This window comes from Paroedura picta, chromosome 4 (genome assembly GCF_049243985.1).
Source record: "Paroedura picta isolate Pp20150507F chromosome 4, Ppicta_v3.0, whole genome shotgun sequence".
Taxonomy (NCBI): Eukaryota; Metazoa; Chordata; class Lepidosauria; order Squamata; family Gekkonidae; genus Paroedura; species Paroedura picta.
The window spans coordinates 5107332-5135095 of record NC_135372.1 but is presented as its reverse complement, the minus strand read 5'-3'; the positions used below and the strand labels follow the sequence as shown (position 1 = coordinate 5135095).

Sequence of the window (27764 nt, the reverse complement as noted above, 5' to 3'; positions counted from 1 at the left end):
CAACATTAAGAAAACAAAGATCATGGCATCCAGCCCTCTCAGTTCCTGGCAAATAAATGGGGAAGAAATGGAGATAGTGACAGATTTTATTTTCCTGGGCTCCAAGTTCACTGCAGATGGGGACTGCAGAAAAGAAATTAAAAGATGCTTGCTCCTGGGGAGGAAAGCTATGGCAAATCTAGGCAGCATCCTAAAAAACAGAGACATCACCCTGCCAACAAAAGTGTGTTTAGTCAAGGCTATGTTCTTCCCTGTTGCAATGTATGGCTGTGACAGTTGGACCATAAGGAAGGCCGAGCGTCAAAGAATTGAGGCTTTTGAACTGTGGTGCTGGAGAAGACTCTTGTGAGTCCCTTGGACTGCAAGGCGAACAAACCGGTCAGTCCTAGAGGAGATCAGCCCTGACTGCTCTTTAGAAGGCCAGATCCTGAAGATGAAACTCAGATACTTTGGCCACCTCATGAGAAGGAAGGACTCCCTGGAGAAGAGCCTAATGCTGGGAGCGATTGAGGGCAAAAGAAGAAGGGGATGACAGAGAATGAGCTGGCTGGATGGAGTCACTGAAGCAGTCGGTGCAAACTTAAATGGACTCCGGGGAATGGTAGAGGACCGGAAGGCCTGGAGGATCATTGTCCATGGGGTCGCGATGGGTCGGACACGACTTCGCACATAACAACAACAACAAAATGGAATTCAGAATGCTTCCTTGCATGTCCTCTCAAAAAGCAAGTTTTTAGTCCTTGACATCTCGGGGATGGGCTCAATAGCACTTTGGCAGGGGAAAGATGGAGGAGAGCTTCTTCCTGTCTTCTCATCCACATCTTGCACAAGCTTTCAAAGCAATCCTCTCCACACCACAGCTAGGACTGAATTTTCCCTGAGAAGTGAAATGGTTTATGCACAAGCAGGAAGAACTTTCACATTGATTTAATCTGCCAGTGCAGAGCCCCACCAAAATTTTTGAGCCTGTGGCCACATTTCAAATTCTGATACAGTGTGATGGAGCCAGCCACAAAATGGCTGTTGCAGGAAGTGGAGCCAGACACAAATCCGCTGCCAATGCTTTACTGTGAGAAACGCCGTGAAGATCCTTGTGCTGTGGTGGCAGAGATTGCCAGTGCAATTTTTTAAAAAAATCTGCATATCCAGTTAGAGCTGCAGTGGAAGTCCTCAAAGGAAAAAGTCCAATCTTGCTCCACCCACTTTCTAAAGGCGTTTGGCGGGTGCCACTTTGCTCACAGGTACCATGTTGGGGACATCAGTGTTGATGTTAAAATCCTGCAAAGCACAACATTCATTTGAGGAAGGAGAACATACACAGCAGAACAGAACAGAACTTTATTATGGTCCTATACCCGCATAATCTTCTCCACCATATCCCATTAAAAGGGTCTCAGGAAATCGGCATATTTTCTTCCCTAGCATGATCAAGGGATGTAATAATAATTATTATTGTTATTATTTTTCTAACCCTTCTGTTAAGGCTCAGGGCGGGGAACATCCACTCATAATATCATTAATATATCTAATATATCTAAAATCATAATTTACATTGCAAGGCCATCTTTGCTCTCTCCCCACCCCTCTTGTTAAGGCTACACCGCGTTCAACGGAGTAGACTTCGAAGGGACCTTCCACGTGAACACGGCCACCGACGATGACTACGCCGGCTTCATCTTTGGCTACCAGGACAGTGCCAGCTTCTATGTGGTCATGTGGAAGCAGATGGAACAGACCTACTGGCAAGCCAACCCCTTCCGGGCAGTGGCGGAGCCTGGCATCCAGCTGAAGGTAACCGGGTGGTCACAAAGCCCTTCGCCCGAACTGTACAAGGGCGGTCAGTCAAATGCAAATTCTCAGAAAAGGGTGGAAATCTTCTGTCTTCCATAGCTAAGCCCCTCTTCAATTAGCATATTCAGTTTTCCCCAAATCCCTTTATCTACCTCAAGAAAATTGATCCAAGTTGGAGCAGCACTTCCTAGATTTTCTTACCACCTAGCAAGCCCTAGGATTTTATCTTTGGTGATTTTATCTTTGGAGAGCCAGTTTGGTGTAGTGGTTAGGAGTGCGGACTTCTAATCTGGCATGCCAGATTCGATTCTGCGCTCCCCCACATGCAATCAGCTGGGTGACCTTGGGCTTGCCACAGCACTGATAGAGCTGTTCTGACTGAGCAGTGATATCAGGGCTCTCTCAGCCTCACCCACCCCATGGGGTGTCTGTTGTGGGGAGAGGAAAGGGAAGGCGATTGTAAGCGGCATATAAGAACCAACTCTTCTTCTTCTTCTTCTTCTTCTTCTTCTTCTTCTTCTTCTTCTTCTTCTTCATTCTATACTGCACCACTTATTTGACTACTCCTAGTTGGCTATTGGCTACTCTCCAATCAGGATCCAGATACAATTGATAATGTGGCTAAATTCCTACAAGTGGCAATTAAGCTGCATGAACATAACAACTAATCGACTGTATTCTGATCTGTCTTATTTTTATGCCAACAAAAGTTGTTGTTGTTGTTTGTTGACCACTGAGGAAGAATCTGCAGGGGTCAAAACGAGTCTGGGTTTTTTCATAGAATCCTAGAGTTGGAAGGGGCCATACAGGCCACCTAGTCCAACCCCCTGCTCAACGCAGGATCAGCCCTAAGCATCCTAAAGCATCCAAGAAAAGTGTGTATCCAACCTTTGCTTGAAGACTGCCAGTGAGGGGGAGCTCACCACCTCCTTAGGCAGCCTATTCCACTGCTGAACTACTCTGACTGTGAATTTTTTTCCTGTAAATAGGCTAGATACAACGATATCTAGCCTATATCGTTGTACTTGTAGTTTAAACCAGTGGTCCCCAACCTTTTTCGGACCGGAAACGCGCCAGTGCAGAGCTGCCGCACGTGCGCATTTGTGCCCACCGGCATGCCGGTGCCCACGCCTCCCTCCCCCACACACCGTGGCGCTCGCTGCGCCAGGAGCAATTGGCCACTGAAGCGGCCGATTCGCTCAAGCCTAGGCGCATGGGGGAGGGGAGAGGGAGGTGCAGGCACCGGTGCAACGGCAGACGCAAACACGCAGGCGTGAAGCTGCCGCACCTGCACGTTTGCGCCCGCTGGCCTGCCGGCACCCGCACCTCCCTCCCCCCCGCAGCGATTCGCCCGCTGTGTCGGGAGCAATAAGCCACCAAAGCGGCTGATTCGTGGCTAGACTTGAGCAGTTCGGCCGCCAAAGCCACTGATCATTCCCGGCGCAGCAAGTGCCATGCCGTGGGGGGGGGGGGGGAGGTGTGCACGCTGGCACGCCAGCACCTCCCTGGCCCCCGCCATGGCCCGGTACCAAGGGTTCCACGGACCGGTACTGGTTTGCAGGTCAGGGGGTTGGGAACTCCTGATTTAGGAAATGGAAGGAAGGCCTTATTACCAAGGATGAGTATAAACAAATAACCAATATTTGTAGGGAGAGTGTTAGAAAAGCTAAAGCTCAATATGAGCTTAGGCTAGCAAGAAGTTCTAATCATAGCAAAAAAGGCTTCTTTACTTATATTTCAAGTAAGAAAAAGAATAGGGATATCACATCTAGAGATGGCAGTAGCCAAGAGATAGGTGGCAGGTTGACATGGACAGAGAGGTTGTCGAGAGGCATTTAGCTGCACTGGATGAGTTCAAATCCCCTGGTCCGGATGAAGTGCACCCGAGAGTGCTCAAAGAACTTTCCAGAGAACTTGCACAGCCCTTGTCCATCATCTTCGGAACCTCTTTAAGGACTGGAGATGTCCCGGAGGACTGGAAGAGAGCAAACGTTATTCCGATCTTCAAAAAAGGGAGGAAGGATGACCTGGGAAACTACAGACCAGTGAGTCTGACCTCTGTTGTGGGGAAGATAATGGAGCAGATATTAAAGGGAGCGATCTGCAAACATCTGGAGGGCAATTTCGTGATCCAAGGAAGTCAGCATGGATTTGTCTCCAACAGGTCCTGTCAGACCAACCTGGGTTTAAAGTGCACGGAGCTTTTATCCAGATCGATTCAGTCCCTGCCCTCTACACAGAATGCGATTTCCGTTTGGATTTGGAGCGATTTAAATTTTCCTTCTGCAGCAAGAAGGATTGATCCGGAGTGACCCTACCTTTATTGTGTGATATCTTTTAATCCTCAATATCTGGATTGGGAAAGAAATCTCCGTGGTAGAGAACCAGGCTGCACCTGGTCATGTGACACACTTGCCTTAAAGGAGAAGCCCGTAGTTTCTCTCAACTTCTGTCGGTTCTGGATTTTTCCTCCCTCCTCTGCCCTTTTTGATCCTCTCCCCCTCCCCTCCAAGAAAAGAAAGAGGCTCCCTGCCTGGCTCCTCTCTCCCCCCCCCCTTCAAGAAAAGAAAGAAAGAGGCTTGGCTCACCCCCCCCCCCAATTGAACGACCGTAACCACGTGCAGAAGACTTTCCTGTTTCAATGGGGAGGGGGGGAAGAGGAAGATCCAAGTTCAAAGCGATCTGAATTCAACAGGATTGACAATGGATTAAAGAAAGTAAGTGCAGACTCTGCCCTGGTTTCCTTTTTTGACCAAGTAACAGGTTTGCTGGATCGTGGAAATTCGGTTGATGTCGTTTACTTGGATTTTAGTAAAGCTTTTGACAAGGTTCCCCATGATGTTCTGATGGATAAATTGAAGGACTGCAATCTGGATTTTCAGATAGTTAAGTGGATAGGGAATTGGTTAGAGAACCGCACTCAAAGAGTTGTTGTCAATGGTGTTTCATCAGACTGGAGGGAGGTGAGTAGCGGGGTACCTCAGGACTCGGTGCTCGGCCCAGTACTTTTTAGGATTGTAAACTAAACATGAGCAGGCAGTGTGATGCAGCGGTAAAAAAGGCAAATGCCATTTTGGGCTGTATCAACAGAGGCATCACATCAAAATCACAAGATGTCATAGTCCTATTGTTTACGGCACTGGTCAGACCACACTTGGAGTACTGTGTGCAGTTCTGGAGCCCTCACTTCAAGAAGGACGTAGATAAAATTGAAAGGGTACAGAGGAGAGCGATGAGGATGATCTGGGGCCAAGGGACCAAGCCCTCTGAAGATAGGTTGAGGGACTTGGGAATGTTCAGCCTGGAGAAAAGGAGGTTGAGATATTTAAGTATTTGAAAGGTTGTCATTTGGAGGAGGGCAGGATGCTGTTTCTGTTGGCTGCAGAGGAGAGGACACGCAGTAATAGGTTTAAACTACAACGATATAGGCTAGATATCAGGAAAACAATTTTCACAGTCAGAGTAGTTCAGCAGTGGAATAGGCTGCCTTAGGAGGTGGTGAGCTCCCCCTCACTGGCAGTCTTCAAGCAAAGGTTGGATACACAGTTTTCTCGGATGCTTTAGGACAGTGGTCCCCAACTTTTTATCATCGGGGACAAGTAAACGCTTGACAATTTTACTGAGGCCCGTGGGTGGGGGTGTTGTCTTTTGCCGAGGGACACTGTTGCTGCCTGGACCCCTGCTCCACTTGCTTTCCCGCCGGTGCCCCTGACCTCCTACCGCCCGCTGGGGGGTGCTGCCAGGAGCAGCTAGGCAGTGCCATGCCGAGGGGGAGCCTCTCAACCTCCTTTTCTCCAGGCTGAACATTCCCAAGTCCCTCAACCTATCTTCATAGGGCTTGGTCCCTTGGCCCCAGATCATCTTCGTCGCTCTCCTCTGTACCCTTTCAATTTTATCTACGTCCTTCTTGAAGTGAGGCCTCCAGAACTGCACACAGTACTCCAGGTGTGGTCTGACCAGTGCCGTATACAATGGGACTATGGCATCTTGTGATTTTGATGTGATGCCCCTGTTGATACAGCCCAAAATGGCATTCACCTTTTTTACTGCTGCATCACACTGCCTGCTCATGTTTAGTTTACAATCCACAAGTACCCCAAGGTCTCGTTCACACACAGTGTTACCTAGAAGCATGTCCCCCATCCAGTAGGCATGCTTTTCATTTTTCTGACCCAGATGCAGAACTTTACTTTATTAAATTGCATATTGTTCTCATTTGCCCATTTTTCCATTGTGTTCAGATCTCGTTGAACTCTGTCTCTTATATTCTGGAGTATTTGACAGTCCTCCCAATTTGGTGTCAGCTGCAAACTTGATGAGTAGTCCCTCCACCCCCTCATCTAGATCATTAATAAATATGTTAAAAAGTACCGGGCCGAGCACCGAGCCCTGAGGTACCCCGCTACTCACCTCTCTCCAGTCTGATGAAACACCATTGACAAGAATGCTTTGAGTGCGGTTCTCTAACCAATTCCCTATCCACTTAACTATCTGAAAATCCAGATTGCAGTCCTTCAACTTATCCATCAGAACATCATGGGGAACCTTGTCAAAAGCTTTACTAAAATCCAAGTAAACGATATCAATCGAATTTCCAAGATCCAGCAAACCTGTTACTTGGTCAAAAAAGGAAACCAGGTTGGTCTGGCAGGACCTGTTGGAGACAAATCCATGCTGACTTCCTTGGATCACCAAATTGTCCTCCAGATGTTTGCAGATCGCTCCCTTTAACATCTGCTCCATTATCTTCTCCACAACAGAGGTCAGACTCACTGGTCTGTAGTTTCCCGGGACATCCTTCCTCCTTTTTTTGAAGATCGCAATAACGTTTGCTCTCTTCCAGTCCTCCGGGACATCTCCAGTCCCGAAGAGGTCCCGAAGATGATGGACAAGGGTTCTGCAAGTTCTCCAGAAAGTTCTTTAAGCACTCTCGGGTGCATTTCATCCGGCCCAGAGTATTTGAACTCATCCAGTGCAGCTAAATGCCTCTCGACAACCTCTCTATCCATGTCAATCTGCCACCCAGACAGTATCCTTTGGCTACTGCCATCTCTAGATGTGTCTAAATCCTTTGACCTGTGGGGAAAAACAGATGTAAAATAGGCGCTAAGCCTTTCTGCTTTTTCTGCATCTTCCGTTAGAGTTTGTCCTTTCCCGCATTCTCGTCCATGGTATGACATTCATTATGTCTCTGAGTTTATTAAAGTTTCCCTATGAAAATCCAACATCCGCGTCTGTCAACAAGCTTCCTTGGCTCCCCATCTCAAAAGGAATTCTATGAGGACATGGTCACTTCCCCCTAGGGTCCCCACCTCCTTTATCTCATCCACCAACTCTTGCCTGTTGGTCAGTATTAAGTCCAGTATGGCTGTACTTCTTGTGGGTTCATCTACCATTTGATAAATGAAATTGTCAGCCAGGCAGGTCAGAAAGTTGCATGACTGAGGACGCTTCGCAGAGTTTGTTTCCCAGCACATATCTGGGAAGTCACCCATGATGACAAGGTCCTGCCGCTTGGATATTTTCTCAAGCTGCTCACAAAGTGCAGCATCCACATCCTCTCGTTGGTCAGGTGGTCGGTAGCAGATACCAACCACCACAGTGGTTTTTTTCCCCTTGCTTATTTTCACCCAGATGCTTTCCACTGTAGATATGCTCTCCTTCAGTAGTTTACTCCTCTACTCTCAACCACTGCCCTAACGCTCTCTGATCGCTATGGTAATGTTTAAACATCCCTTCAAAATAAGATACAGACACACCACAACAATTAATATAAGGAACATTTTATTTTCATGGAAATTTTAACTCATGACAATGACAAATCAATGGGAATCCTGAGCTTGTTTCTCTGCAACGAGATAGTCCCATCTGGGAGTGATGGGAGACAATGACACCCGAAGTGTGTTGTAAAGGGCTGGGGGGGGGATGAAATAAAGGGCCGGGGGGGGGACAAGGCGTTCTTCGCGGCCCACCTCCAATTAGTCGACAGACCACATGTGGTCCGCGGCCCACAGATTGGGGATCGCTACTGTAGAGGACATAAACAGTGATAAACACATGTTTATTTCTGTAGTATGCAGTATATACAACTGAGATTTTTATCAATCCTTTAAACTTTTCTTATATTTATTTATTATTTATTTATTTTATTTATTTATTTATATTTATATACCGCCCTTCCCTACGGCTCTGGGCGGTTTACATAAAACATTTTTGAACATTCACATAGAACACTATCAAAATTAATATCAAAAGTCAATATAACAATATAACAATAACAACAAAATATCAACTGGAACAATTAGAACGGCACTTCACAATAACTTAATAATCCCTCAGTCGGTTCATTCCCTCAGTCTGGGGGGCACCTGTAGGTGTTTTGGCTCAGTCGGCCCCACCAAATGTCTGGTGGAAGAGCTTTCTCTTGCAGGCCCTGCAGAACTGTGGAAGTTCCGGCAGGGCCCTGATCTCTTCGGGGAGCTCATTCCACCAGGTGGGGGCCAGGACCGAGAAGGCTCTGGCCCTTGTTGAGGCCCGACATGCCTCTTTAGGGCCAGGGATCTGTAGCCAGTTGGAGGTGGCGGAGCGTAGAGCTCTTCTGGGGGTATAGGCAGGGAGGCAGTCTCTCAGATACACTGGGCCCAGACCGCATATGGCCTTAAAGGTGATTACCAAAACCTTAAGCTTAATCCGGAATTCAACTGGGAGCCAACCAAGTTCTTGAAGTACCGGCCGGATATGTGATCTCCATGGTGTCTTAGTGAGAATCCTGGCCACGGTGTTCTGCACCAGTTGTAGTTTCCGGATCAAGGATAAAGGTAGGCCTGCATAGAGCGACTTGCAGAAGTCCAGTCTGGAGGTGACTATCGCATGGATCACTGTGGCTTGGTGCTCTAGTTCCAGGTAGGGCGCTAGTAGTTTGGCTTGGCCGAGGTGGTAAAATGCCAGCCGTGCTACCTTCGTGACCTGGGCTTCCATTGCAAGGGAAGGATCCAGGATCATGCCCAGGTTCCTGGTGGAGTGAGTCGCTAGGAGCTACACACCATCCAGGATGGGCAGGCGCGCTTCCTCCCATGGTCCCTTCCTACCCAAACACAGGACCTCCGTCTTTGCAGGATTGAGCTTCAGACGACTCTGCTTGATCCATTTTGTCACTGCTTCCAGGCATCTGGCTGAGGATTCTGGGGGGGGAGTCAGGGCAGTCATCCATCAGGAGGAAGAGCTGGGTGTCATCTGCATATTGGTGGCAACCCAGCCCAAACCTCCGCACCGGCTGAGCAAGAGGCCGCATTGCTACCCTCTGTCCGCGACCCTGGAGGAAGGAGATCAGCCATTTGAGGGCTGTCCTCCGTATCCCAGCGTCAACAAGGCTCACCGCCTAGGAGCTCATGATCGACTGTGTAAAATGCTGCCGACAGGTCTAATAGTATCAGCAGCGCTGACCCGCCTCGGTCCAGTTGGCGGCGGAGGTCATTCATCAGGGCGACTAGTGCTGTCTCCACCCCATGGCCAGGCTGGAAGCCCGACTGAAATGGATCAAGGGCTGAAGTTTCTTCCAGGAATGCTGATATTTGGCCTGCAGCAGCCCTTTCAACCAACTTCCCCAGAAACGCCAGATGCGAGACGGGGCGATAGTTGTCAGGCTCCTGTGGAGCCAAGGATGGTTTTTTGAGCAACGGGCGTACCACTGCCTCTTTTAATCCCTCCAGGAATTCTCCTGTTGAAAGGGAGAGGTTGATTATTTCCCGGAGGGGGCTCCTATTCTTAGGTCTGTTGTTTTTAGGAGCCACGATGGACATGGGTCTAGAGGGCAAGTGGTTGGCCTCGTTGTTGCTAGCATCCTGTCCACTTCATCTAATGAGAGTCGTCTGAAGTAACTCATTGTTCTCTCCAAAGACGGCCAAGGAGCCTCCAGTTCACTTTCTGTGTCCAAAGTTGGAGGGAGGTCATGGCGGAGAGTCGAGATTTTGTCTGCGAAGTGACTTGCAAATGCCTCACAGCTAATGTCCAATTGGCTATTGTTTTGGCGCCCTTCATCAAGGGCAGTGAGAGATCGGACTACCCTAAATAGTTGTGCTGGGCGTGAGTGCGCAGACGCGATGCTAGTCGAGTAAAAGTTGCGTTTCACTGACTTCACCGCCATCTCATAGGCTCTTAACTGCATTCTATAAGATGCTCTCGAATCTTCGTCACGGGTCTTCCTCCAAACTCGCTCTAGCTGTCTCAGTTCCCGTTTCTTCTCGCGGAGCTCCTCGGTGTACCACGGGGCCCGCTTGAGACGGGGACGGAGAGGACGTCTGGGAGCTATCTCATCAATGGCGGCCAGCAATCTTTCATGCCAGTCACTGACCAGTCCATCTACAGAAGTGCCGGGAGGCATTGGGTCCCGCAGAGCATTCAGGAATCCAATCGGATCCATAAATCTCCGTGGGTGAGCTGAAATTTGCTCGACGCCCAAGTGAGGGGGTGGTGGCAGCCTAAGCCTTCAGGGCATAGTGGTCCGACTATGGCATGGCAATAATTGTAACTGGATCCATGCTCAGCCCTGCACCAGAAATCAGATCCAGGGTGTGACCTGCCTGGTGGGTAGGGCCAACAACAAATTGTGAGGGTGGCAATTCTGCATGGACATTAAAGTCCCCCAGGATTAATAGTCTAGGAGACTGTAATGTCCAGGCGGCCGCCACCTCTAGCAGGGCTGGCAGGGCATCTGGAGGTACACCAGCCAGATGGCCACGCTCTCAGTTGTACCCCACCCGAGGCCAACACATTCAATTCCTGGAATTTTCGGCGCAGAGAAAGCCCTGAAGGAGATGTTGTCACGGATCAGGATTGTCACACCTCCTCCCCGCCCCACAGTCCGTGACTGATGGTGGACGGAGAACCCAGCTGGGGTTAGCTCTTTAAGGACGACTGTTTCGCCGTCCCTGGTCCAGGTTTCCGTCAGGCACGCCAGGTCTACCCCCTGCTCTGCAAAATATGCTTGCAGGGTGGAGGCTTTGTTGTTGATGGATCTGGTGTTGCACAGCATCAGTGTCGGAGGTGGGTTGTTCACCTTTGCCTGCACCCTAGTGGCCCGAGAGATGGGGCGGAGGTTAGAAGGAGTTCGAGCATGGTCATTTCTCAAACCCCTTCTATTGTCCAGCCTCCTCCCACCGCTGTCCCTGCCTCTTCCCCTTATTATTGGGATCCCTGACCCCCTTGGGTCCCCCCTTGTTGTTATTATTCCCTTATTTGGGCTCGATGATTGAGAGGTGTCCATGTCTGATTTTGTGTTCCTTCTTGGGTTGTCAACTGCTTAACTTCTAAGGTTGTGCCCTGGTTCTTGTTTCTTTTTTGGTTGCTTTGGCTTGGATGCTTTAGCTTTTTCTGTTTCAGGTGGTTGATTGGTTTTGGTTGTTTCAGTTGGATTCCAGAGGGATGACCCTGATCATCTATTATGACACCTCAGGGCTACCCAATCTAAAGTTAATTTGTTACTAGGGTGTTGTGTACATTCTATTGGATCTTATTCAGGTGGGATGGAAGGGGGAAGGGGCACTTTTAAAGGTTGAATTTCATTTCAGGTTATTATAGTTATTAATTGGGGTATGGTTTGTAGTGTTAGGGGCATGATTTGTGGTGATTAGAGGGCCATGATTTGAATGATCAATTTAGTTTGTATTAATTTGAGTGATATCTATGAGATTTGATAATGCCTGATTTCCCTTCCCCCCCCCTAAGTTTCATCCCTTACCTTTTTCTCCCTGTTACTATTTTCTGCCTGGTTTCATGTTTATCCCTCTCCCCCTCCCCCTCCCTTCCCTCCTTCTCCTGTGCATGCAATGTTTCCCACTAAGATTTTCCCGCCCAGCTATCCCCACGCAATTTTCCCGCCTATCCCTCCTTCTCCCTTTTTCCTTTTTCCCCTCCTCCTCCCTTCTCTTGGTACAGTTTCCCCGCACAATTTTCCTGCCCGTAGTTGTTTGTTTGTTTGTTTTCTTCCCCCCTTGTTCCTTGATCTCTTCCTCTCCCTCTTTCTCCCCGTATGCTACGCTCCGTTTAGTGATTTCCTCCTCCCGTCCCCCCTTCTGCATCGACAATCAGTTTTAGTTTGATACCCCCCTCTCCAATCCCCGCTCTCCTGCAAGTAGTTTCAGTCTGATTCTTCTCTCCAATAAATTGATTGGTAATTCTCTCCTCTCTCCGTTGCTCCCCCCCCCCTGTTGATTCCCTCCTGTCCTTCCGGGTCCTTCTGGGTCAACAATCAGCTTTAGCTTTAGTTTGATCTTCCCCTGATCCACCCCCCTCCCCCCTGCAAGCAATTTCGGTCTGATCCTCTGCAATAAATTGATTGCTAATTTCCCCTCTATGCATCACCCACCCCCCAACTGTCAGTTCCAGGCTAATTCCCCCCCCCCCAAGCAGCCCGGTCAGTCCTTCCTTTCTGGGCTCTCCAGCCGCACGGCGGGGTCGTGTGCTGGTCTCGGGTTGTTCTCAGAGAGGCATAGGCAGGGGCCGGCAGCTTGGGGCTGAGCCAGCTCTCCGCGGTGTCAGATGGGTCTTGGTAATAGTCAGCCAGGGCTTCTCTCTGCTGCGCCGGAAGGTCAACTTCCTGGGGGTTGTCTTCTGCAGTGATCCGTGCGCCCTCCGCCCCATGGCTAGGTTGGGCAGTCCGGGAGTGATAATTTCCTCCAGCGGCGATAGTGAGGCTGGGTGGCCCAGGGTGATCTGTAGAGGGCCTGCACGGCAGGAGGAGCAGCCCAGCGATCCAGGGGCCGTTCCCAGTGGCGATGGCAAGGCCGAACTGCACAAAAAGGCCAGGGGCAGGTGTAGCAGTGGCGGCATACCCAAGATGGTTTGTCCCCGATAGTTTGGGGTGAAGCGGTGCGATAGCAGGCACAGCTCCCGGTTGTCTGACCTTGAGGAACCCCCCCCCCCAGCCGTCCAGATGGTTGCTCAGTGTGAGCTCCAGTGGGTTTGGGGGTTAGGCTCACTCCCGTTGGTTTGGGTGAGGTGGGGCTCACCTTTCTTTCCAGTCCAGGGATGCGAGCTCACCTTTCTTTCCAATCTATTCTTTTCTTACTGTTCTTTTTATGTGGTTTCTTTGCATTTATCTTCCGTTTGCGTTCTGCTTGCTGGTTGGCGATTGGTGGTGTCTGTTTCTTTCTGAGACCGGGGCTGCTTAATTTGTTTTCTAGTTATTATTATATTGAGTTCCTTCTTTTGGGGGGGGGGGGTTGTCCAAATTAGTTGCCGGTTTGAGTGGGTTATTTATGGCGGCCTAGTTGTTTCGTGGGAGCAGTCTGGTTATACGACTGTCCCGGCCGCCATCTAGAAGAATAATCTTGAGGAATAATATGCATGGAATTATAACAAATACTAGTAATAAAGCCCACTGTATGAGTAATACAGCAGGCGCTACGCACTTACTTTATCGTGGGTGCTTTGTGGCGGCGGTCTTTTGTCGGCGGCGGCTCCCTCGAGTGGCGGGGCCTCCCCCATGCGGCGGTCTTTCGTCATGGGCGGCCTGACGCGGTGGGGCCTCCGCTGGGTGGCGGTTTTTCGGCAGCGGCAGCCTGACGCAGCGAGAGGCGCTTTGTGCCTCTCGCCACGTCAGGGCGCCGGGCAGGGAGCCCCTGGCAGCCACGCAGAGCGCAGCTGCCGGGGGCTCCCTTGCGGGCGGCCTGATGCATCGGAGGTGCTTTGCGCCTCCGACGCGTCAGGCCGCCGGCAAAGGAACAACTGCGAGCCGCGCTGCGCGCGGCTCGCAGTTGCTGGGGCTGGGAATCAGAGGGACCAGATTGGTCCCACCGATTGTCTGTCCGGATGAAGGGTCCAATCCGGACCCTTCCTCATCCTGGACAGATCCCGCCCCAGAACTCCTTACTGAATTATTTAGTCCGCGGTGCCCGCAGCGCCGCGGGCGGTGTTGTGATATTTGGATTTTAAACTAAACAGTTTTTTTGCAGCTCAACCATTAGGTTTCTAATTTGTCTTGTCAAACTGTCTATTTGTTGCCCTTTTGGGTTGTTTACAAATCACTCCTTGGCCAAAGCTGATGTTTTACTTGCTTGGGACAAATTACGATAGTTTTTTAATTAGTCTGGGGAATTTTGGCTGGGGACAATAGCTGCTGTGGAATCAATATAAAAGGTATCCCCTGTGCAGGCACCGAGTCATGTCTGACCCTTGGGGTGACGCCCTCCAGCGTTTTCATGGCAGACTCAATACAGGGTGGTTTGCCAGTGCCTTCCCCAGTCTTTACCGTTTCACCTCCCAGCAAGCTGGGTACTCATTTTACCGACCTCGGAAGGATGGGAGGCTGAGTCAACCTTGAGCCAGCTGCTGGGATTGAACTCCCAGCCTCATGGGCAGAGCTTTCAGACTGCATGTCTGCTGCCTTATCACTCTGCGCCACAAGAGGGATCGATATAGTTCACCTCTACTCCTGATGCAGGCAGTTGGATGTCCATGGACTTGTCACAGTGCTGTTAGAGCTATTTTTAGAGAGTAGTTTTCTCAGAGCTCTCTGCCGCCCCCCCTCCCCCAGGGTGTCAAGGCAATTATAAGCTGCTTTGAGACTCCTTTGGGTAGTGAAAAGCAGGGTATAAAAACCAAGCAACAACAGACGTGGAGTATTCAAAGCTAGTGGCAGCTTCTAATCTGGAGAACCAGGTTTGATTCCCTGCTCCTCCACACAAGGGGTATACCAGACACAACCTCCCAAGAATTCGACAGGTTGTTTCTGGTTGGTCTCATGATGTTATGTGTCCTTGCACAACCAGGTGTGTTGTTAGCGGTCTTGAATCCAATGGGGGCAGGATACAAATATTTGAAATCGAGACTTAAAATTGCGTACTCATAGCTTAACTCATGATGGGGGCAGAAGAGGATCAGAATCACACATAGACCATTTGAGAGAGACAGATGTAAACCCCCTGCAAAGTCCATTGGTGGCTCAAGCTTTGATTAGTCTCCAGGAAAAGGGATTTGAAGTAGAGAGCAGTTCCCAAGTGGCAGGAAACGGGAGCATCATGGGAATTTTGTTGATTTATCATATTTTAATTAGAATTTTAACATGCCAGAAACTGCCCTGAATATAAAGAAGCACCACGGGTCAGCAGTGGGCGAGAAAAACAAAGGGCAGCTGTGCACAGAGGCTGCCAAATAAATCACAAAATCTTGCATTTCCGTGGGAGCAGGTTTCCTCTTACCTAACAGGCAATGAAGACTCTACATTTCTGTTAATTTAAATTTTGTTAATTTACATGGTAGCCATTTTACACAGATGTTCCTTGTGCTTCTTGCCATACATTCAATAAATAATAATTGAAAAAAAATTGTTGTCTGAGAGCCTCTCTGAGAGCTGCTTCCATTGCTCCCCTCCCTAGCATGAGTTCTCTCGTGGTTTCTGTGCCTGAGAAAGGGCTCTGCACCCCCAGTCATCCTTGAGCCTGCCTCTTAACGCAGGTGTGTAGCCAGCTGACACCTTGAAGCATGAGCCGTTATTTTAGGGAAGGGTTGTGCGCTTCTGCGCAGTTCGGCTGCCTTGGCAATCACTGAAGCTCGAGGCGGCCAGTGGCGCAGTGCAGAGAGGAGGGATGGCGACATGCCAGCCAGAGCTCTATGCCTGCGTGCAGCTGCTGGCTGGCATGCCACCACCCCTCCTCTCTGGGGTGCTGGCCTCCTATGCGCCACTTTGGGCTTCGGTGCTTGCGGAGGCAGCTGAACCACGCAACGCGACTTCAGGGGCTCCTCCGTAGTCAAAAGGTTGTGAAAGGCTGAATGGAGGTCGTTTCTTAGATACTGATCCCAAGCCATTTAGGGCAGTGGTCCCCAACCTTTCTGAGGCTGGGGACCGGCAGGGCATCGGGCCACGGCCGCGCATCGAGCCTCGCCCACGGGCCGCGCCCGTGCATCGGGCCACTCCTGTGCATGCGGCCGCGCCCGCGGGCGCTGCCCGCACGATGCGCGGCCTGGCCCTGATTCCCTCTCTCCACCCTCCCGCAGTAAGAAGCTTCCCGGGCCGCAAGCTTGCGGCCTGGGAAGTTTTTTACTGCGAGGGGGCGGGGAGAGGGAGCTGCGGCCCGGCGCCATGGCCTTCACGGCCCGGCACCGGGCCGCGGCCCGCAGGTTGGGGACCACTGATTTAGGGCTTTGCAGGTGAAAGCAGGAACCTGAAAGGAGTCCCACCAAATCTATCTAGACAGTTGCTTCCTTCCTTGGATTTCTAATGAGACTTTCTCTCCTCCCTTCCCCCCACTGAACCCAGGCAGTGAAGTCAAAAACAGGGCCAGGAGAATACCTGCGCAATTCACTGTGGCACACAGGAGATACGGCTGACCAAGTCAAGCTGCTGTGGAAAGACCCTCGCAATGTTGGCTGGAAGGACAAGACTTCCTACCGCTGGTTCTTACAGCATCGGCCCCAAGTGGGCTATATCCGGTAAGGAGGGGAGGTTAAATGAGGTGACGCTTTTGGGTGTGATGAACCAGTTCTAGACAGAAGTCCCTCCTGTTATGGCAGTCAAACTGAAAGATATTTAAGACCACCTCAGAATTATTATTATTGTTGTTATTGTTACTGTTATTGTTATTATATGATTTATTCCTCGTCACTCCCTGACCGGTTTGTGGCGGGTTACAATGTCTTATAAAATCCCCATTAAAACACTCATTAAAAGACATCAGAAAAACATGGCAGAAAGCCCACTCCCAACCCCCACTACTAGAGGGGAGGAGAGGGAGGTCTAACGATGTACTACTCAAACCCTGGGGGGGGGGAGCGTCAATCTACCTCGCCAGCCCCAGCCTCAATCACAGACCTGGCAGAAGAGCTCCATTATACAGGCCCTGCAGAATGCTGACAGCTCCCACAGGGCCCACAGCTCACCCAGGAGCTTATTCCATCAGGTGGGGGCCAGGACCAAAAAGGGCCCGGCCCTGGTTGAGGCTAGGCATGCTTTCCCTGGGGCCAGGAATGGCCAGTAAATTTTCACCCACAGAGCGTAAGGCCCTGTGGGAGGCATAGAATGATAGGCAGTCCCTCAGATATGTGGGTCCCAACCCGCATAAGACCTTAAAGGTTAAATCCAAAACCTTGAACCGGATCCGGACAGCAATTGGCAGCCAATGCAGCTGCCTCAGCACAGGCTGGATGCGGGCCCTCCAAGATAAACCAGTGGGGACCCTGACAGCTGCATTTTGCACCAGCTGAAGTCTCTGGATCAAGGACAAGGGTAGAGCGAGTTACTGTCATCTATTCTGGAGGTGACTGTTGCATGGATCACTGTGGCCAGGTGTTCAGATGACAGGTAGGGCATTAGTAGTCGAGCCTGGAGAAGGTGGAAAAACACTTGACCTGTGCCTCCATAGTCAGAGAGGCATCAATGGTCACACCTGGATTCCTGGCCCGGGACATGATGATAAGTTGCGCCCCTGCCAGGGTGGGTAAGGTTGAGAGAGAAAAGAAACATTTAGGATTGATTCAGAGGACTGGTTAACTTTTATATATCTTTCAAAAAGGAAACGAAAGAATGACACAGATTCAGAATTGTTATTTGGATTTATTGGCTACCCCTCCCTGGGAACCGGGTTGAGGCGTCTAACAATAAAAACATATATAAATATATCTAAAACAATTTCAGATTAATAAAAACATTCCAGTTAAAAACCCAGTCAAATGCTCCTTTAATCCAAATCTGGCAGAGATGTTAAAGCCATTTTGCAATAGTGAGGAGAGTGGGGAGGAGGGGGAGGGCTCCAACTGATATTAATTTGTGCATTAGCTTAGCCTCGACCATATGCCTGGAGGAAGAGTGCCACCTTGCAGGCCCTTCAAAACTGTGTCAGCTACGATAGGACCTGAGTCTTGGCTGGCAACTCATTCCAACAGGCCGGCCAAAAAGGCCCTGGCTCTGGTCGAGGCCAATAATACTTTCCTGGGGCCAGGGACACCCAGTAAATTGGAACTTGCAAAGCACAAAGATCGAGGGGTGTACTCTTTGTAGATCTTCTGTTCCATTTTAAAACTGGCCTGGGAGGACCCTCAGATCCTTGCCTCAGAGCTCCAAATTATTTATTGACCCCTCCTTTCCCCCCAATAAGGTCCCAAAGTGGCTTACATCATTCTCCGCTGATAGGCTTTATCTCATAAGAGCACTGTGAGGTAGGTCAGGCTGACAGCGTGTGACTAACCCAAGGTCATCCAGCCAGCTTCTGTGGCAAGTGGGGATTTGAACCTGGGTCCCTCTGATCCTGTTACACCATGCCAGTTCTTGAGTCCACCATGGCCAGGACTATACTTGATCCCCTCTCTGCTTTGGACTGCTTCACCAGGGCTCGCTTTTATGAGGGCTCCGAGATGGTTGCCGATACGGGGGTTGTCCTTGACACGACGATGAGAGGGGGCCGCCTGGGGGTCTTCTGCTTCTCCCAGGAGAACATCATCTGGTCGAACCTGCGTTATCGCTGCAACGGTGAGTGGAACTAACCAGGCCTCACCTGCTGCCTTTGGCAGGCAAAGAAGCTTACCGACCATTTTCCCTGTGCAGAAATGGTCTTTAAGCAGCTTCTGGGTTGCTATGGCTGAAGAGTCCACTTTGTGCCTTTCTTAGGATGTTTTCTTTACCCCTAAGTGATGCTCTAAACCAAGGGTGGCCAAACTGTGGCTCTCTAGATGTCTCTGGACTACAAGGGGCTCATGGGAATTGTAGTCCACGGACATCATGAGAGCCACAGTTTGGCCACCCCTGCTCTAAATTAATGTGCTCTTATAGTTCGGCACTGGCAAACCACCCCGTATTGAGTCTGCCAAGAAAACGCTGGAGGGCGTCACCCCAAGGGTCAGACATGACTCGGTGCTTGCACAGGGGATACCTTTACCTTTACCTTATAGTTCGGCACTGCAGGAGGAATGTGGTCTCTGTCACCCAGGTTTCAGATCCACCCCCTGAACACAGCCAGAGGCCATTCCTTCTCTGTAAATCCAAATGGATATGGGGGGGGGGGAATCTAAACTGCCAAAGCACAAGACACCACATACATACACACAGCAAGCACCACATGCCAACCGGTCTCTTCCTTCGTCGGAAAGATCCCCTCCCCCCACACACACACGTTTTGCCTCCAGACGGAATTCTAATTCCCTTTTTCTCCCACCCAGACACGATTCCTGAAGACTACGAGTTGTACCGAAACCAGCAGGACTACTAATGCCTCTGGCCTTTCCCTTCCCTCGGATTCGCCTGAGAGACTCTTGCTACATTTGCTGCTTTGTTGCGGTATATTCAGTTGTGAACTGTGCCTCAGGTTATCATTTCCCCCACAGAGATCTTTCTTCAAAGCCTTCCAGGAACTTGCTGGGTTTGGAAAGGGAGTTGTTTGTTCTGCAGTGTGGAAGAGCATCTAACCTTCCTGGGGGGACATGCACTTAGGGAGCTGTGAGGGAACTGCTAGCACATGGCAGCACCCCCATCCCAATAATTAATGCTCCTGCCAGCTTGAATTAGTCACCTATAGAAGAGTCAGCTGACCAGGTCTCTGCATAAACTCCTGCTCTGGCCTGGCCTCTTTCAAACTACACTGCATGGCCAAAATTAGGTTCTGTGTCTGCTTTGGGTGAGGCTTTCTGTTGCACCTCTGCATGAGTCGATGCTCTGGATTTCTGATGAGGCGGTACACTTAAGAAGCATCGCTCACTCAGAAACACAGGCCTCCTGGTAACACTTCCTCTCACACCTAGGGGAGGGGAAGGCTTAATCATACAAATTTGATAGTGTTGTGCCTACATTCTGTTTCCCCCAAGGGAAAACAGAACAAAGCACAGTAGGTTTTGAAAGTTCAAGAATTGCATAGCTCATGTGAAGAGTCACGAATCTCAATCAGACTGCATTTACCAGTTCCCACCCCTGCCACTCTAATTATGAAGCCGGGGTTGTACAAAAAGAAAGAAGATGAACACAGCATTTTCAGGATTTTTTAAAGAAAGAGTTATTAACCATTTTGTTTACCAAAATGGCCTGTATTTTAAGATCTGACGCTGTTGGGAAAGAAAGTTCTGTAGTTTGAGATCACATAAAGCAAAGCAACCCCACAAAAAGATCTTTAAATTTAATGGAGGAAACTCCCCCCCCACCCCACCCCACACTTATTCAGAAAAACATAGCTAGGCGGCCAGAGAGAAAAACAGTTGAACTTTATTACATTTTTTCATGTACAAATAATGCAAAGTTACAAAGACCAAAAGCTTTCACAGAAAAATAAGGAAACAAAACGAACAAAAAATAAAGAGATTGAAAAAGAATGTACATAGAATTGCGCTGTTTTTTGTTTGTTTTCACATCATCATGTTCTTAAAGTTCGCGAAAAGAAGGAAAAAACACACACGCTTACAAAGCCACCTTCAGGGTTCTGGGTTTTGTTTTTTTGCCGAGAGAAAGCCACAATTAATTAATTAAATAGCTTCTAGGTTCCAGCATTCCTGTGCTCCTGCCTCCCCCCCCTCCCCCCGAAAACCTGTAGTTCAAATGGTAGGATTTGCATATATCAGTAAAGTCATTCCACGAGTTGTTATGGTTCGGGGGAAAAATTGTATCTGTAAAGAACAGGATGGTACGCAATCTGAAAATACAGGGGGAAAAGTGAAACATTGTCCATATATATATATGCGCCTATCTGAAAGAGAAGCTGCTACACACAGCCAAGATTACATTGGGATAAACTCCACTTCCCTCCTCCTCTGCCTCACTCATTTTACACTCACAGGTTTCTGCAGAGTTCGTCCTTGACAGGAAAACTTCAGCTTGTCGGCTGGTTTGTGCCCATCCCTACCAAAGACCACCCTATGTTGCATCCCAGCTGATGACTTAGACTGCAGTAATTACAAAAACCTTTGTTATCTTGAGGGGAAATTAATCCTGGATATATTGCTTTATCTGCTTTTGGGTTCCACAACCCCGTGTGGAAAACATCAGAAAGCATCTGATGCAACACATTGGACAGGATACAGAATAGAGGCAAGAGAAGTTGGTCTGTTATTTAACGCCTGGCCTAAGATCACTCTTTGTGCTCTGGCTTAATGCACCAGATGAGTATATTTTGCTTTCTGTATGCCTTTCTTAATCAGTTAAAAATTGGCTGAGCTCATGGATTTTTATATAGATAGAGATTTACAGGCTAGATCCTACAGATCTGTTTGCCTGGCAATGATGTCTCCCCCTCTGGCATGTGGAGGTCCCATTTGCCAATGCACGGAGCTCTCCTGAGGTCCATGCTTCAGGGACAGGTGACACTGTGAATCAAAGAGATTTCGTGGAATGCCACCTTAGATAAAGCAATTATACATTACAGCTAAAAGCGACCCCATCCTTCCGCATAGACAAATAAATACAACACACAACACAGACCAGCAAGTTCCTCAATGTAGTGTCAGATACTGCCCCCTCACCATTTGCTTGCAATATATAAAAATGCCACATAAATAAATGATCCTTTTTAATTTAAAAAAGGTAGAAATGCTTTATAATACACTGTGTTAAACTGGTGGCCATTGAAGAATAGGTGACAGACGTGTGCCCACTTATTTCTTTCTCCTGTTCATTTAATTAAAAAGGAACACATATATAAATATTAAATTGCTGTTTCACATTGTCTCCGTAACCCTTCAATCTGAGTGCGTTCGGCATTACAAGTAGTGGGGTTGGGAGTGGGAATTAGAGCGTTCCAAAGAGGTTTCTCCAAACCGTGTTTCTTTCTCCTAAGGCAGGGGTGGCCAAACTGTGGCTCTCCAGAGGACCATGGACTACAATTCCCATAAGCCCCTGCCAGCACATGCTGATGGGCTCATGGGGATTGTAGTCCACGGACCTCTGGAGAACCACAGTTTGGCCACCCCTAAGGAGAAAGTCTTCTAATTATGAGGGTTGCTAAGCAAAATCCCCCACTTTCCCCCATCCTCCAAGAAAGCCTGGCAGCTTACAGAGGATTCTGCTTAAGAGCGGGGGGGGGGGGGGGGCGGATTTTAAGGCAAGCCAGTCATCTTGCTGGGGCATTTCCTCCCAAGGGTCCAAACTACCCCAGGGCTCCCTGGTGCATGGTTTGAAAACTGCTGCCTTAGCAGATTGGGGGGGGGGGGAAGAGTATGGCACAAATCAAGCACTGAGCAAGGGATCCCAAGATGGTTGTTTTCAAAGTTTCTGCTGGCAACTTCAGGCATGGAACAGTTTGACCATCAAAAGCAAGACAAACCAGAAAACGGAAAAAGAAGACACTTCAGTCTTGAGGCCTTTTTTTCCTTCGAAAAGCAAACTTTAAAAAAAAAAGAACAAAAATGGGCCCCATCTGTACAAGGGAAGGATTTTTCAAACAGCTCAGCCAAGCACGAGCAAGTAGTTTGCTAGCATGCAGGAAGCCTCAGCAATAGCAGCTGCGGTTGACACCGCCTGCGTCTTGCCTGCACATGCAACATTTTGAACAGACCCCTAAGTTCACCTTTGGAGGGGTATGCATGTCTGATGTCCCTCCCTCCAGATAAGAAAAGCCCTGCTGGATCAGACCTAAGGCCCTTCTCTAGTCCTGTGCCCCTCTCTTAGGATAGTGGCCGGCTTCTCCACAACCTGAGGATGGGGGTGAGAAGGCAACGAAGCTCTGGTGGCTGTTGCTTCTCTCCAGCCTCTGGTGCTCAGAGGTCAACTGCCTCTGAGTGTTGAGGATCCATCGATCCAAAAACAGAATACACAATTGACGATGGCAGGTCTGCATGCATAAGTGAACACGGGCTAGGATAGGCGATGGCCTGCCATGAGTCAAAAACTCCTCAAGCTGATGAGGCAGGCCAGAGGGGACTTTAGCTGACCAGGGAATGTAAACCCCCATGGACTGAAAGTGCAGTATTTCTTTCAACACCTGCAACAAGAAAAACACTGGAGCAATCAAATGCAGACTGGCTGTTCCTTGTGGCTCTCTAGATTTCCATGGGACTACAATTACCATGAGCTGCTACTAGGGTAACTGTAGTCCACAGCCATTTAGAGAGCCATAGTTTGGTCACCCCTGGCACATAACAAAAGAAGAACGAACGCTGCTTTTGGCCCTGCTGCACTGCCCCCACAGGCCCTCGACTCCCCCACTGCTACAGCTCCACAAACCTGCCCTGGCTGCTGCTTGTCAAAGCCTGACTGGGAAGAGATGTTCTATATGGCCACAGTGCAGAGAAAGTTCTGGAATTTAGGTGGGAGAAAGACTGGGGCACATCCCACTTTCCCCTAATCGATGAGTACGCCAGTGCTTTGCATGTTCTCCGTTTAAAAAAATCTATTCCATGGCAAATACAGTGCCAAGAAAACCAGAGCCCTGCCACCTCTTGGAAATTATTCTGAGTAAACCTGCAAGGAATTCTTGTGTTCTGAACTAAATTATTCTGAATAAACCATATATATATATATATGTGTATATATCTCATTCCAACAGGAGTCAGATACAGACATTCAGACATCACAGTGCAGGAACTAGATTAGTCCCCAGCTTCAGAAAAAAAGGAGTGGGAGGGATTTAGGGGCTTATAAGCCCCTCCTTGTCTCTTACGGCTCTTGCTGGGTCCAGCTGGGAAACTCTTTGGAGGAAGTTCCAGTAGAGCTGAGTTTGGAAGGGGAAAGATTCCTTTATAATATGTGGTCAGGGATGTGCATGAAAATCTCTGGATCCAGGTTTTTATGCCCTTGGTTTTGTTTTAAAACCCAAAGGATATTTTTTAAAAAGGAATTAAAAAAAAATTAGAACTATATTGAAACCAATTCCTCAAGACTTAACAAGTTAAATATACACAGCAATAATATAACCAACTGGAGAGAGACTAATAGAATTAAATTGTGGCTCTCCAGGTTGGCCACCCCTGTAACAGAACACGAGGATCCATTCCCCGTAAGTCTTCAATTCCTTGTGCTAGCCCTCCCACCTTCTTTACTTTTTGCCTCTTGCTCCCCTCCCCCCATATTTCTCCAAAGCAACTGGTCCCTAAATGCTCATCCCAGTATTACCACCACAACCACCCATTCCAACAAACTGCATCCAAATAGGTTTTTTTCCTTTTTAAACATCCCTGGTGCGCATGTTTTTAAATTAAGGCCATTTTGTAAAATATTTACTTACAGGTTTATCAATACACAAAAGCTTTCCTATGTACAGGTGGAGGTTGGTTTTGTTTAGCAGAAAAGATGAGAGACGGGCAAGGAGGGAGAGCGACTTAGCAAGGTTTCCTCCTTGATGCAGTGATCAGAGCTGCAGATCTTCCCCAGAACTAGAAGATCTGTTATTTAATTTTGGCTTTAATTTCAGCTCAGTTCCCCGCCCTCCCCCCCCAAAAAAAATATTTTGACCAACGGCTTTGAGAACAAGACTTGGAGCAGGGGAGGGGGGACCAAGATAAAAAGCCAACTGACGAGTTTCATTTTGTGGTTTCCCAACAGAGCAGAGTGCCAGCGGTTCGGCTCTTTGCATTTTAGCAACCCAAAGAATCAACTCGGTATTGGCAGGCGCAAAAAGAGATGTGCCCTCTCAACGCTGTAGCTTCAGCCAGTGCTACGCTTTATATTTTGGGGTTTTTTAAAATCAAATCAAATCAAGGTGTTCTTCCTGCAGACAAAAGGAAACCGCAGTCAGAACTTGAAATAAGGTGACCACTGGGAGCATTCATAAGAGCTCACGCTAAAATACTGATATTTTTTTTAATGAAAAGTCTCAGGAACCAAAAAAGGAAAGGGGGGGAGGTTTTTGAATCTCATCAAAGAGAGTTACACAGAAGAAATTACAAGACTGTACATAATAAAAACCAAAATGAACGAGAACACAAATCTATTATCACTTTTCCTTAGTGCAAAAAAATATAAAACAAAAAACAAAATGGCACAGATGAAATGTTGGGCAAATGTGTCCTCCCAAAGGGGCAGTGAGAGGGATCCTTGAAACAAAACAGCTCCTGGGAGTACACGGACACATAGCTACCACTATGAGAAGGGGAGGGGAGGGGAGGGGAGGGGAGAGGATAGCGGGATCTGAACCCACAGCATCTCCTGAATTGGGGACCCACCGGATACCTGCAGGGGGCTCACATTCTGCATGCCTAGCTCTCAGTCAAAAGGAGACACTGCAAGGAAACTGGTCAGGTCAGCTGCCTTGAGCCGACAGGCTAGGCAGAATGAGTTGAGTATTACTCCCTAACCCTAGTTTGGAGGGCTATGGGGATCAAAGTATCAAAGGCGATTTCCACTCCTGCTCCCTACAACTAGCCAACCACTGCCACCTCATCTGAACCTTAACTCTCTCCCTGCCCCTCTGGCAAGCATGGTGGCAAGACCTAGGCATCTGACACAAGAAGGAGGGGACATTTTTTCTAAGAAGAGTTCCATGCAAGGCATCAAAGCCGGCTAATTTTAGAGCAATTCTACTCCGGGAACAAGAACCAGGACCCACCCGGTTGATCAGGCCAAAAGCAGGTCAGCATTCGACCAAACGGTCGTAGCACATGAACTGGGGAGTTAGGTAGGGCTGCTCAGAGAGGATTTCACCTGGAGCCCCTAGATGAGAGAAACCACACACTAAATTATGGGCTGAGGATTTCACCTTTCACATAGCGAGTTCAGATGAACGAGAGAAGACTTGGTGCAAGCTGCACAGATAGGGTTGCCAACCTTGGCCAGGGAAATTCCTGGAGATCTGGGAGTTGATCTTATGGAGGAGGGGAGGGCAGGGTCCTGAATAGGGTACAATGTCTAAAATCCCACCTTCCAAAGCAGCCATTTCCTCCAGAGGAACTGCCGTCTGGAGATCAGCTGTCATTCTGGGGAACTCCAGAACTTATCTAGAGGATGGCAACCTCATGCACAGAGGACTATTTGTACCTGGCTCAGGGATTCCCCTTCTTACAATGGAAAGCAGAGAAAATGGAACATTCCACCCAATCGTCTCAAGCCAATCTCTTGGCAAAATTCACCCTGCATGTTGGATTAAGTGCACTAAAGCCTCACCTGTCATCCATGCTGGGGAGTTAGGGGATGACGAGTTTGTCTCTTCCACTGAAAATAAACCAATTACAACTCCCCTTGCTCCATTGCATATGACTCGGGTCTCCTTTGGGTAAATAGCTAAGGAGGCCCAACAGTGTCCAGGTTGTGCCCTGGCACTCCCAAAGTCTAGGGCAGGGGTTCCCAGCCTTTTTAAGCTTGCAGGCATCTTTGCAATTCTGATACAGTGTGGTGGGTGCAGCTGTAATGAGGCTGCCCCCATGGCATGAGGTGCAGCCAGCCACAAAATGGCTGCCACGGCTCACCTTCAGTCACACAGTGAAGATGCTTGTGGTGTGGTGGCACCCATTGTCAAAGCAATTTTTAAATAAAATCTGCGCAGCCGATCACGTCTCCCAATGTCAATCAGAATTTGCTGGGCAAAAGCCCCACCTAGCCCCGCCCACTTGGCGGGCACAATGTTGGGGACCCCTGGTCTGTGGCAAGGAAGAACCCAACCCCCACGGCTTGCTGGGTCGGGCCTTACAAACCTGTCCAGCCCTACCGGATTCCGCTTCTATGTACCAGCCAGATAACTTCATGCACAATACAGAGTTTATACCAGACAAAAATTACACTTTCCATGCAAAAGGTTGCATGTTTTTAAAGAGATAAAGAGTCATCTCCTGCAGGTAATGAAGTGATGGAAGCCACCAGTGCAATTGAAAAAGGACTGCCCCTCCCCCCACCCCCATCCTGGCCCTGGACCAAAGAATGTTGTCATGTGCTTGCAGTTCAGAAGAGAAGGCTCTGGCCTGCCTGCAACCCCGGCCAGTGAATAGCAGTGTTTTTTCCATAGGTGCCGTAGGCATCATGATGCTGCTGCTTGCGCATCCAGACAATGGAAAGGAAACAGACTCAGAAAAGAAGGGGGACAGGAAGGCATGAGCCACTGTGCTCCTTGGAAAGCACACTTAAACAGCAGAATTTCGGGAAATAATTGTGGACGGTCACAGAGCAAAAGGACTCCATGGTTACCCCCCCACCACCACCACCTTATCCCTCCATAGGGGAAAAGCAACATTGACAAGAGTTTAGGATTCATGCGGAGAGGCTGAAATTCATTAAGCCACTGCTCCCCACTTCTTCCCCGCAAGCACTCATGCTTCCATGCGGAGATGGCTGTTTCTGTAACAGAAACCAAAGACTTGGTAATTTACATATGGCAATACAAAGAATAACAAAAAACCCCACCCCAATATATTAGTCATTTACTTTCTGGACAACTCAGTCTGCCTTGGAAGAAAGGGGGAGGGGGGAGACCAACCTCCTCTGACCCTCCCAAAAAAGAACCTTTAGTGCAAAGGATAAAAAGAAACCAGATAGTGGAACTTTGGTGGCAGAAGGAGGAAAAGGAATATGGAGGACTTGGCAAAGCATTCTCTCCCAATCCCGAGGGGTGTGTGAAGGGTTAAACACAGCACTGGGGAGGGGAGTGGGACAGCATGTCAAAATGAGCTCTGCTAATGGAACACGGTGATGCTGCTGCTGCTGCTCCAAATCAAGTTGGGCCAGTCCTCCCCCCTCTCTCCCAGAATGGCACAGATGTTCTGGGATACCGTCTGGTTTCTCTCTCTCTCTCTCTCTCTCTCTTCCTCTGCCTCTACAGCCGATCCATCCGGAAAGTGTCCTCTGTGGCAGGATCGGCAAGGACCATGTCCGGATCGTTGAGCATGTGCAGCCCGTCCAAGGTCAAGGGGTCGATTTTAAGTTCGTCCAGTGGGAACTGTGAATCTGAGTCAAAACTGACATCCCCTACGCCGGCCAAAGAACTTGTCAGGTCCTTCGAAAGGCTGGGAGGAGACTCTCCTGTCACTGTGGGGGTGAGATGAGAAGAGACAGGAAGAGAGCAGACTTGGATCAGACATACCAAAAGCCAGTCTTGTGAACCACTCTTATAGGGCAGGGGTGGCCAAACGGTGACTTTCCTGTGGAC

The 27764-nt window shown here is 49.0% G+C and overlaps 2 protein-coding genes across 7 annotated transcripts in view; one reads left to right on the top strand and one right to left on the bottom strand.

Moving 5' to 3' along the window:
- COMP (cartilage oligomeric matrix protein) overlaps positions 1-19960 on the top strand; it is a 90777-nt gene extending 70817 nt beyond the window's left edge. For both annotated transcript variants that reach the window (XM_077331601.1, XM_077331602.1), the window contains exons 16-19: positions 1595-1791; positions 16046-16218; positions 18111-18250; positions 18937-19960. In XM_077331601.1, coding sequence (XP_077187716.1) covers positions 1595-1791; positions 16046-16218; positions 18111-18250; positions 18937-18986 — 560 coding nt within the window. In that variant the 3' untranslated portion in view covers positions 18987-19960. The remainder of the gene's footprint in view (positions 1-1594; positions 1792-16045; positions 16219-18110; positions 18251-18936) is intronic.
- CRTC1 (CREB regulated transcription coactivator 1) overlaps positions 19948-27764 on the bottom strand; it is a 97658-nt gene continuing 89841 nt past the window's right edge. For all 5 annotated transcript variants that reach the window (XM_077331603.1, XM_077331604.1, XM_077331605.1 and 2 more), the window contains one exon: positions 19948-27643. In XM_077331603.1, coding sequence (XP_077187718.1) covers positions 27432-27643 — 212 coding nt within the window. In that variant the 3' untranslated portion in view covers positions 19948-27431. The remainder of the gene's footprint in view (positions 27644-27764) is intronic.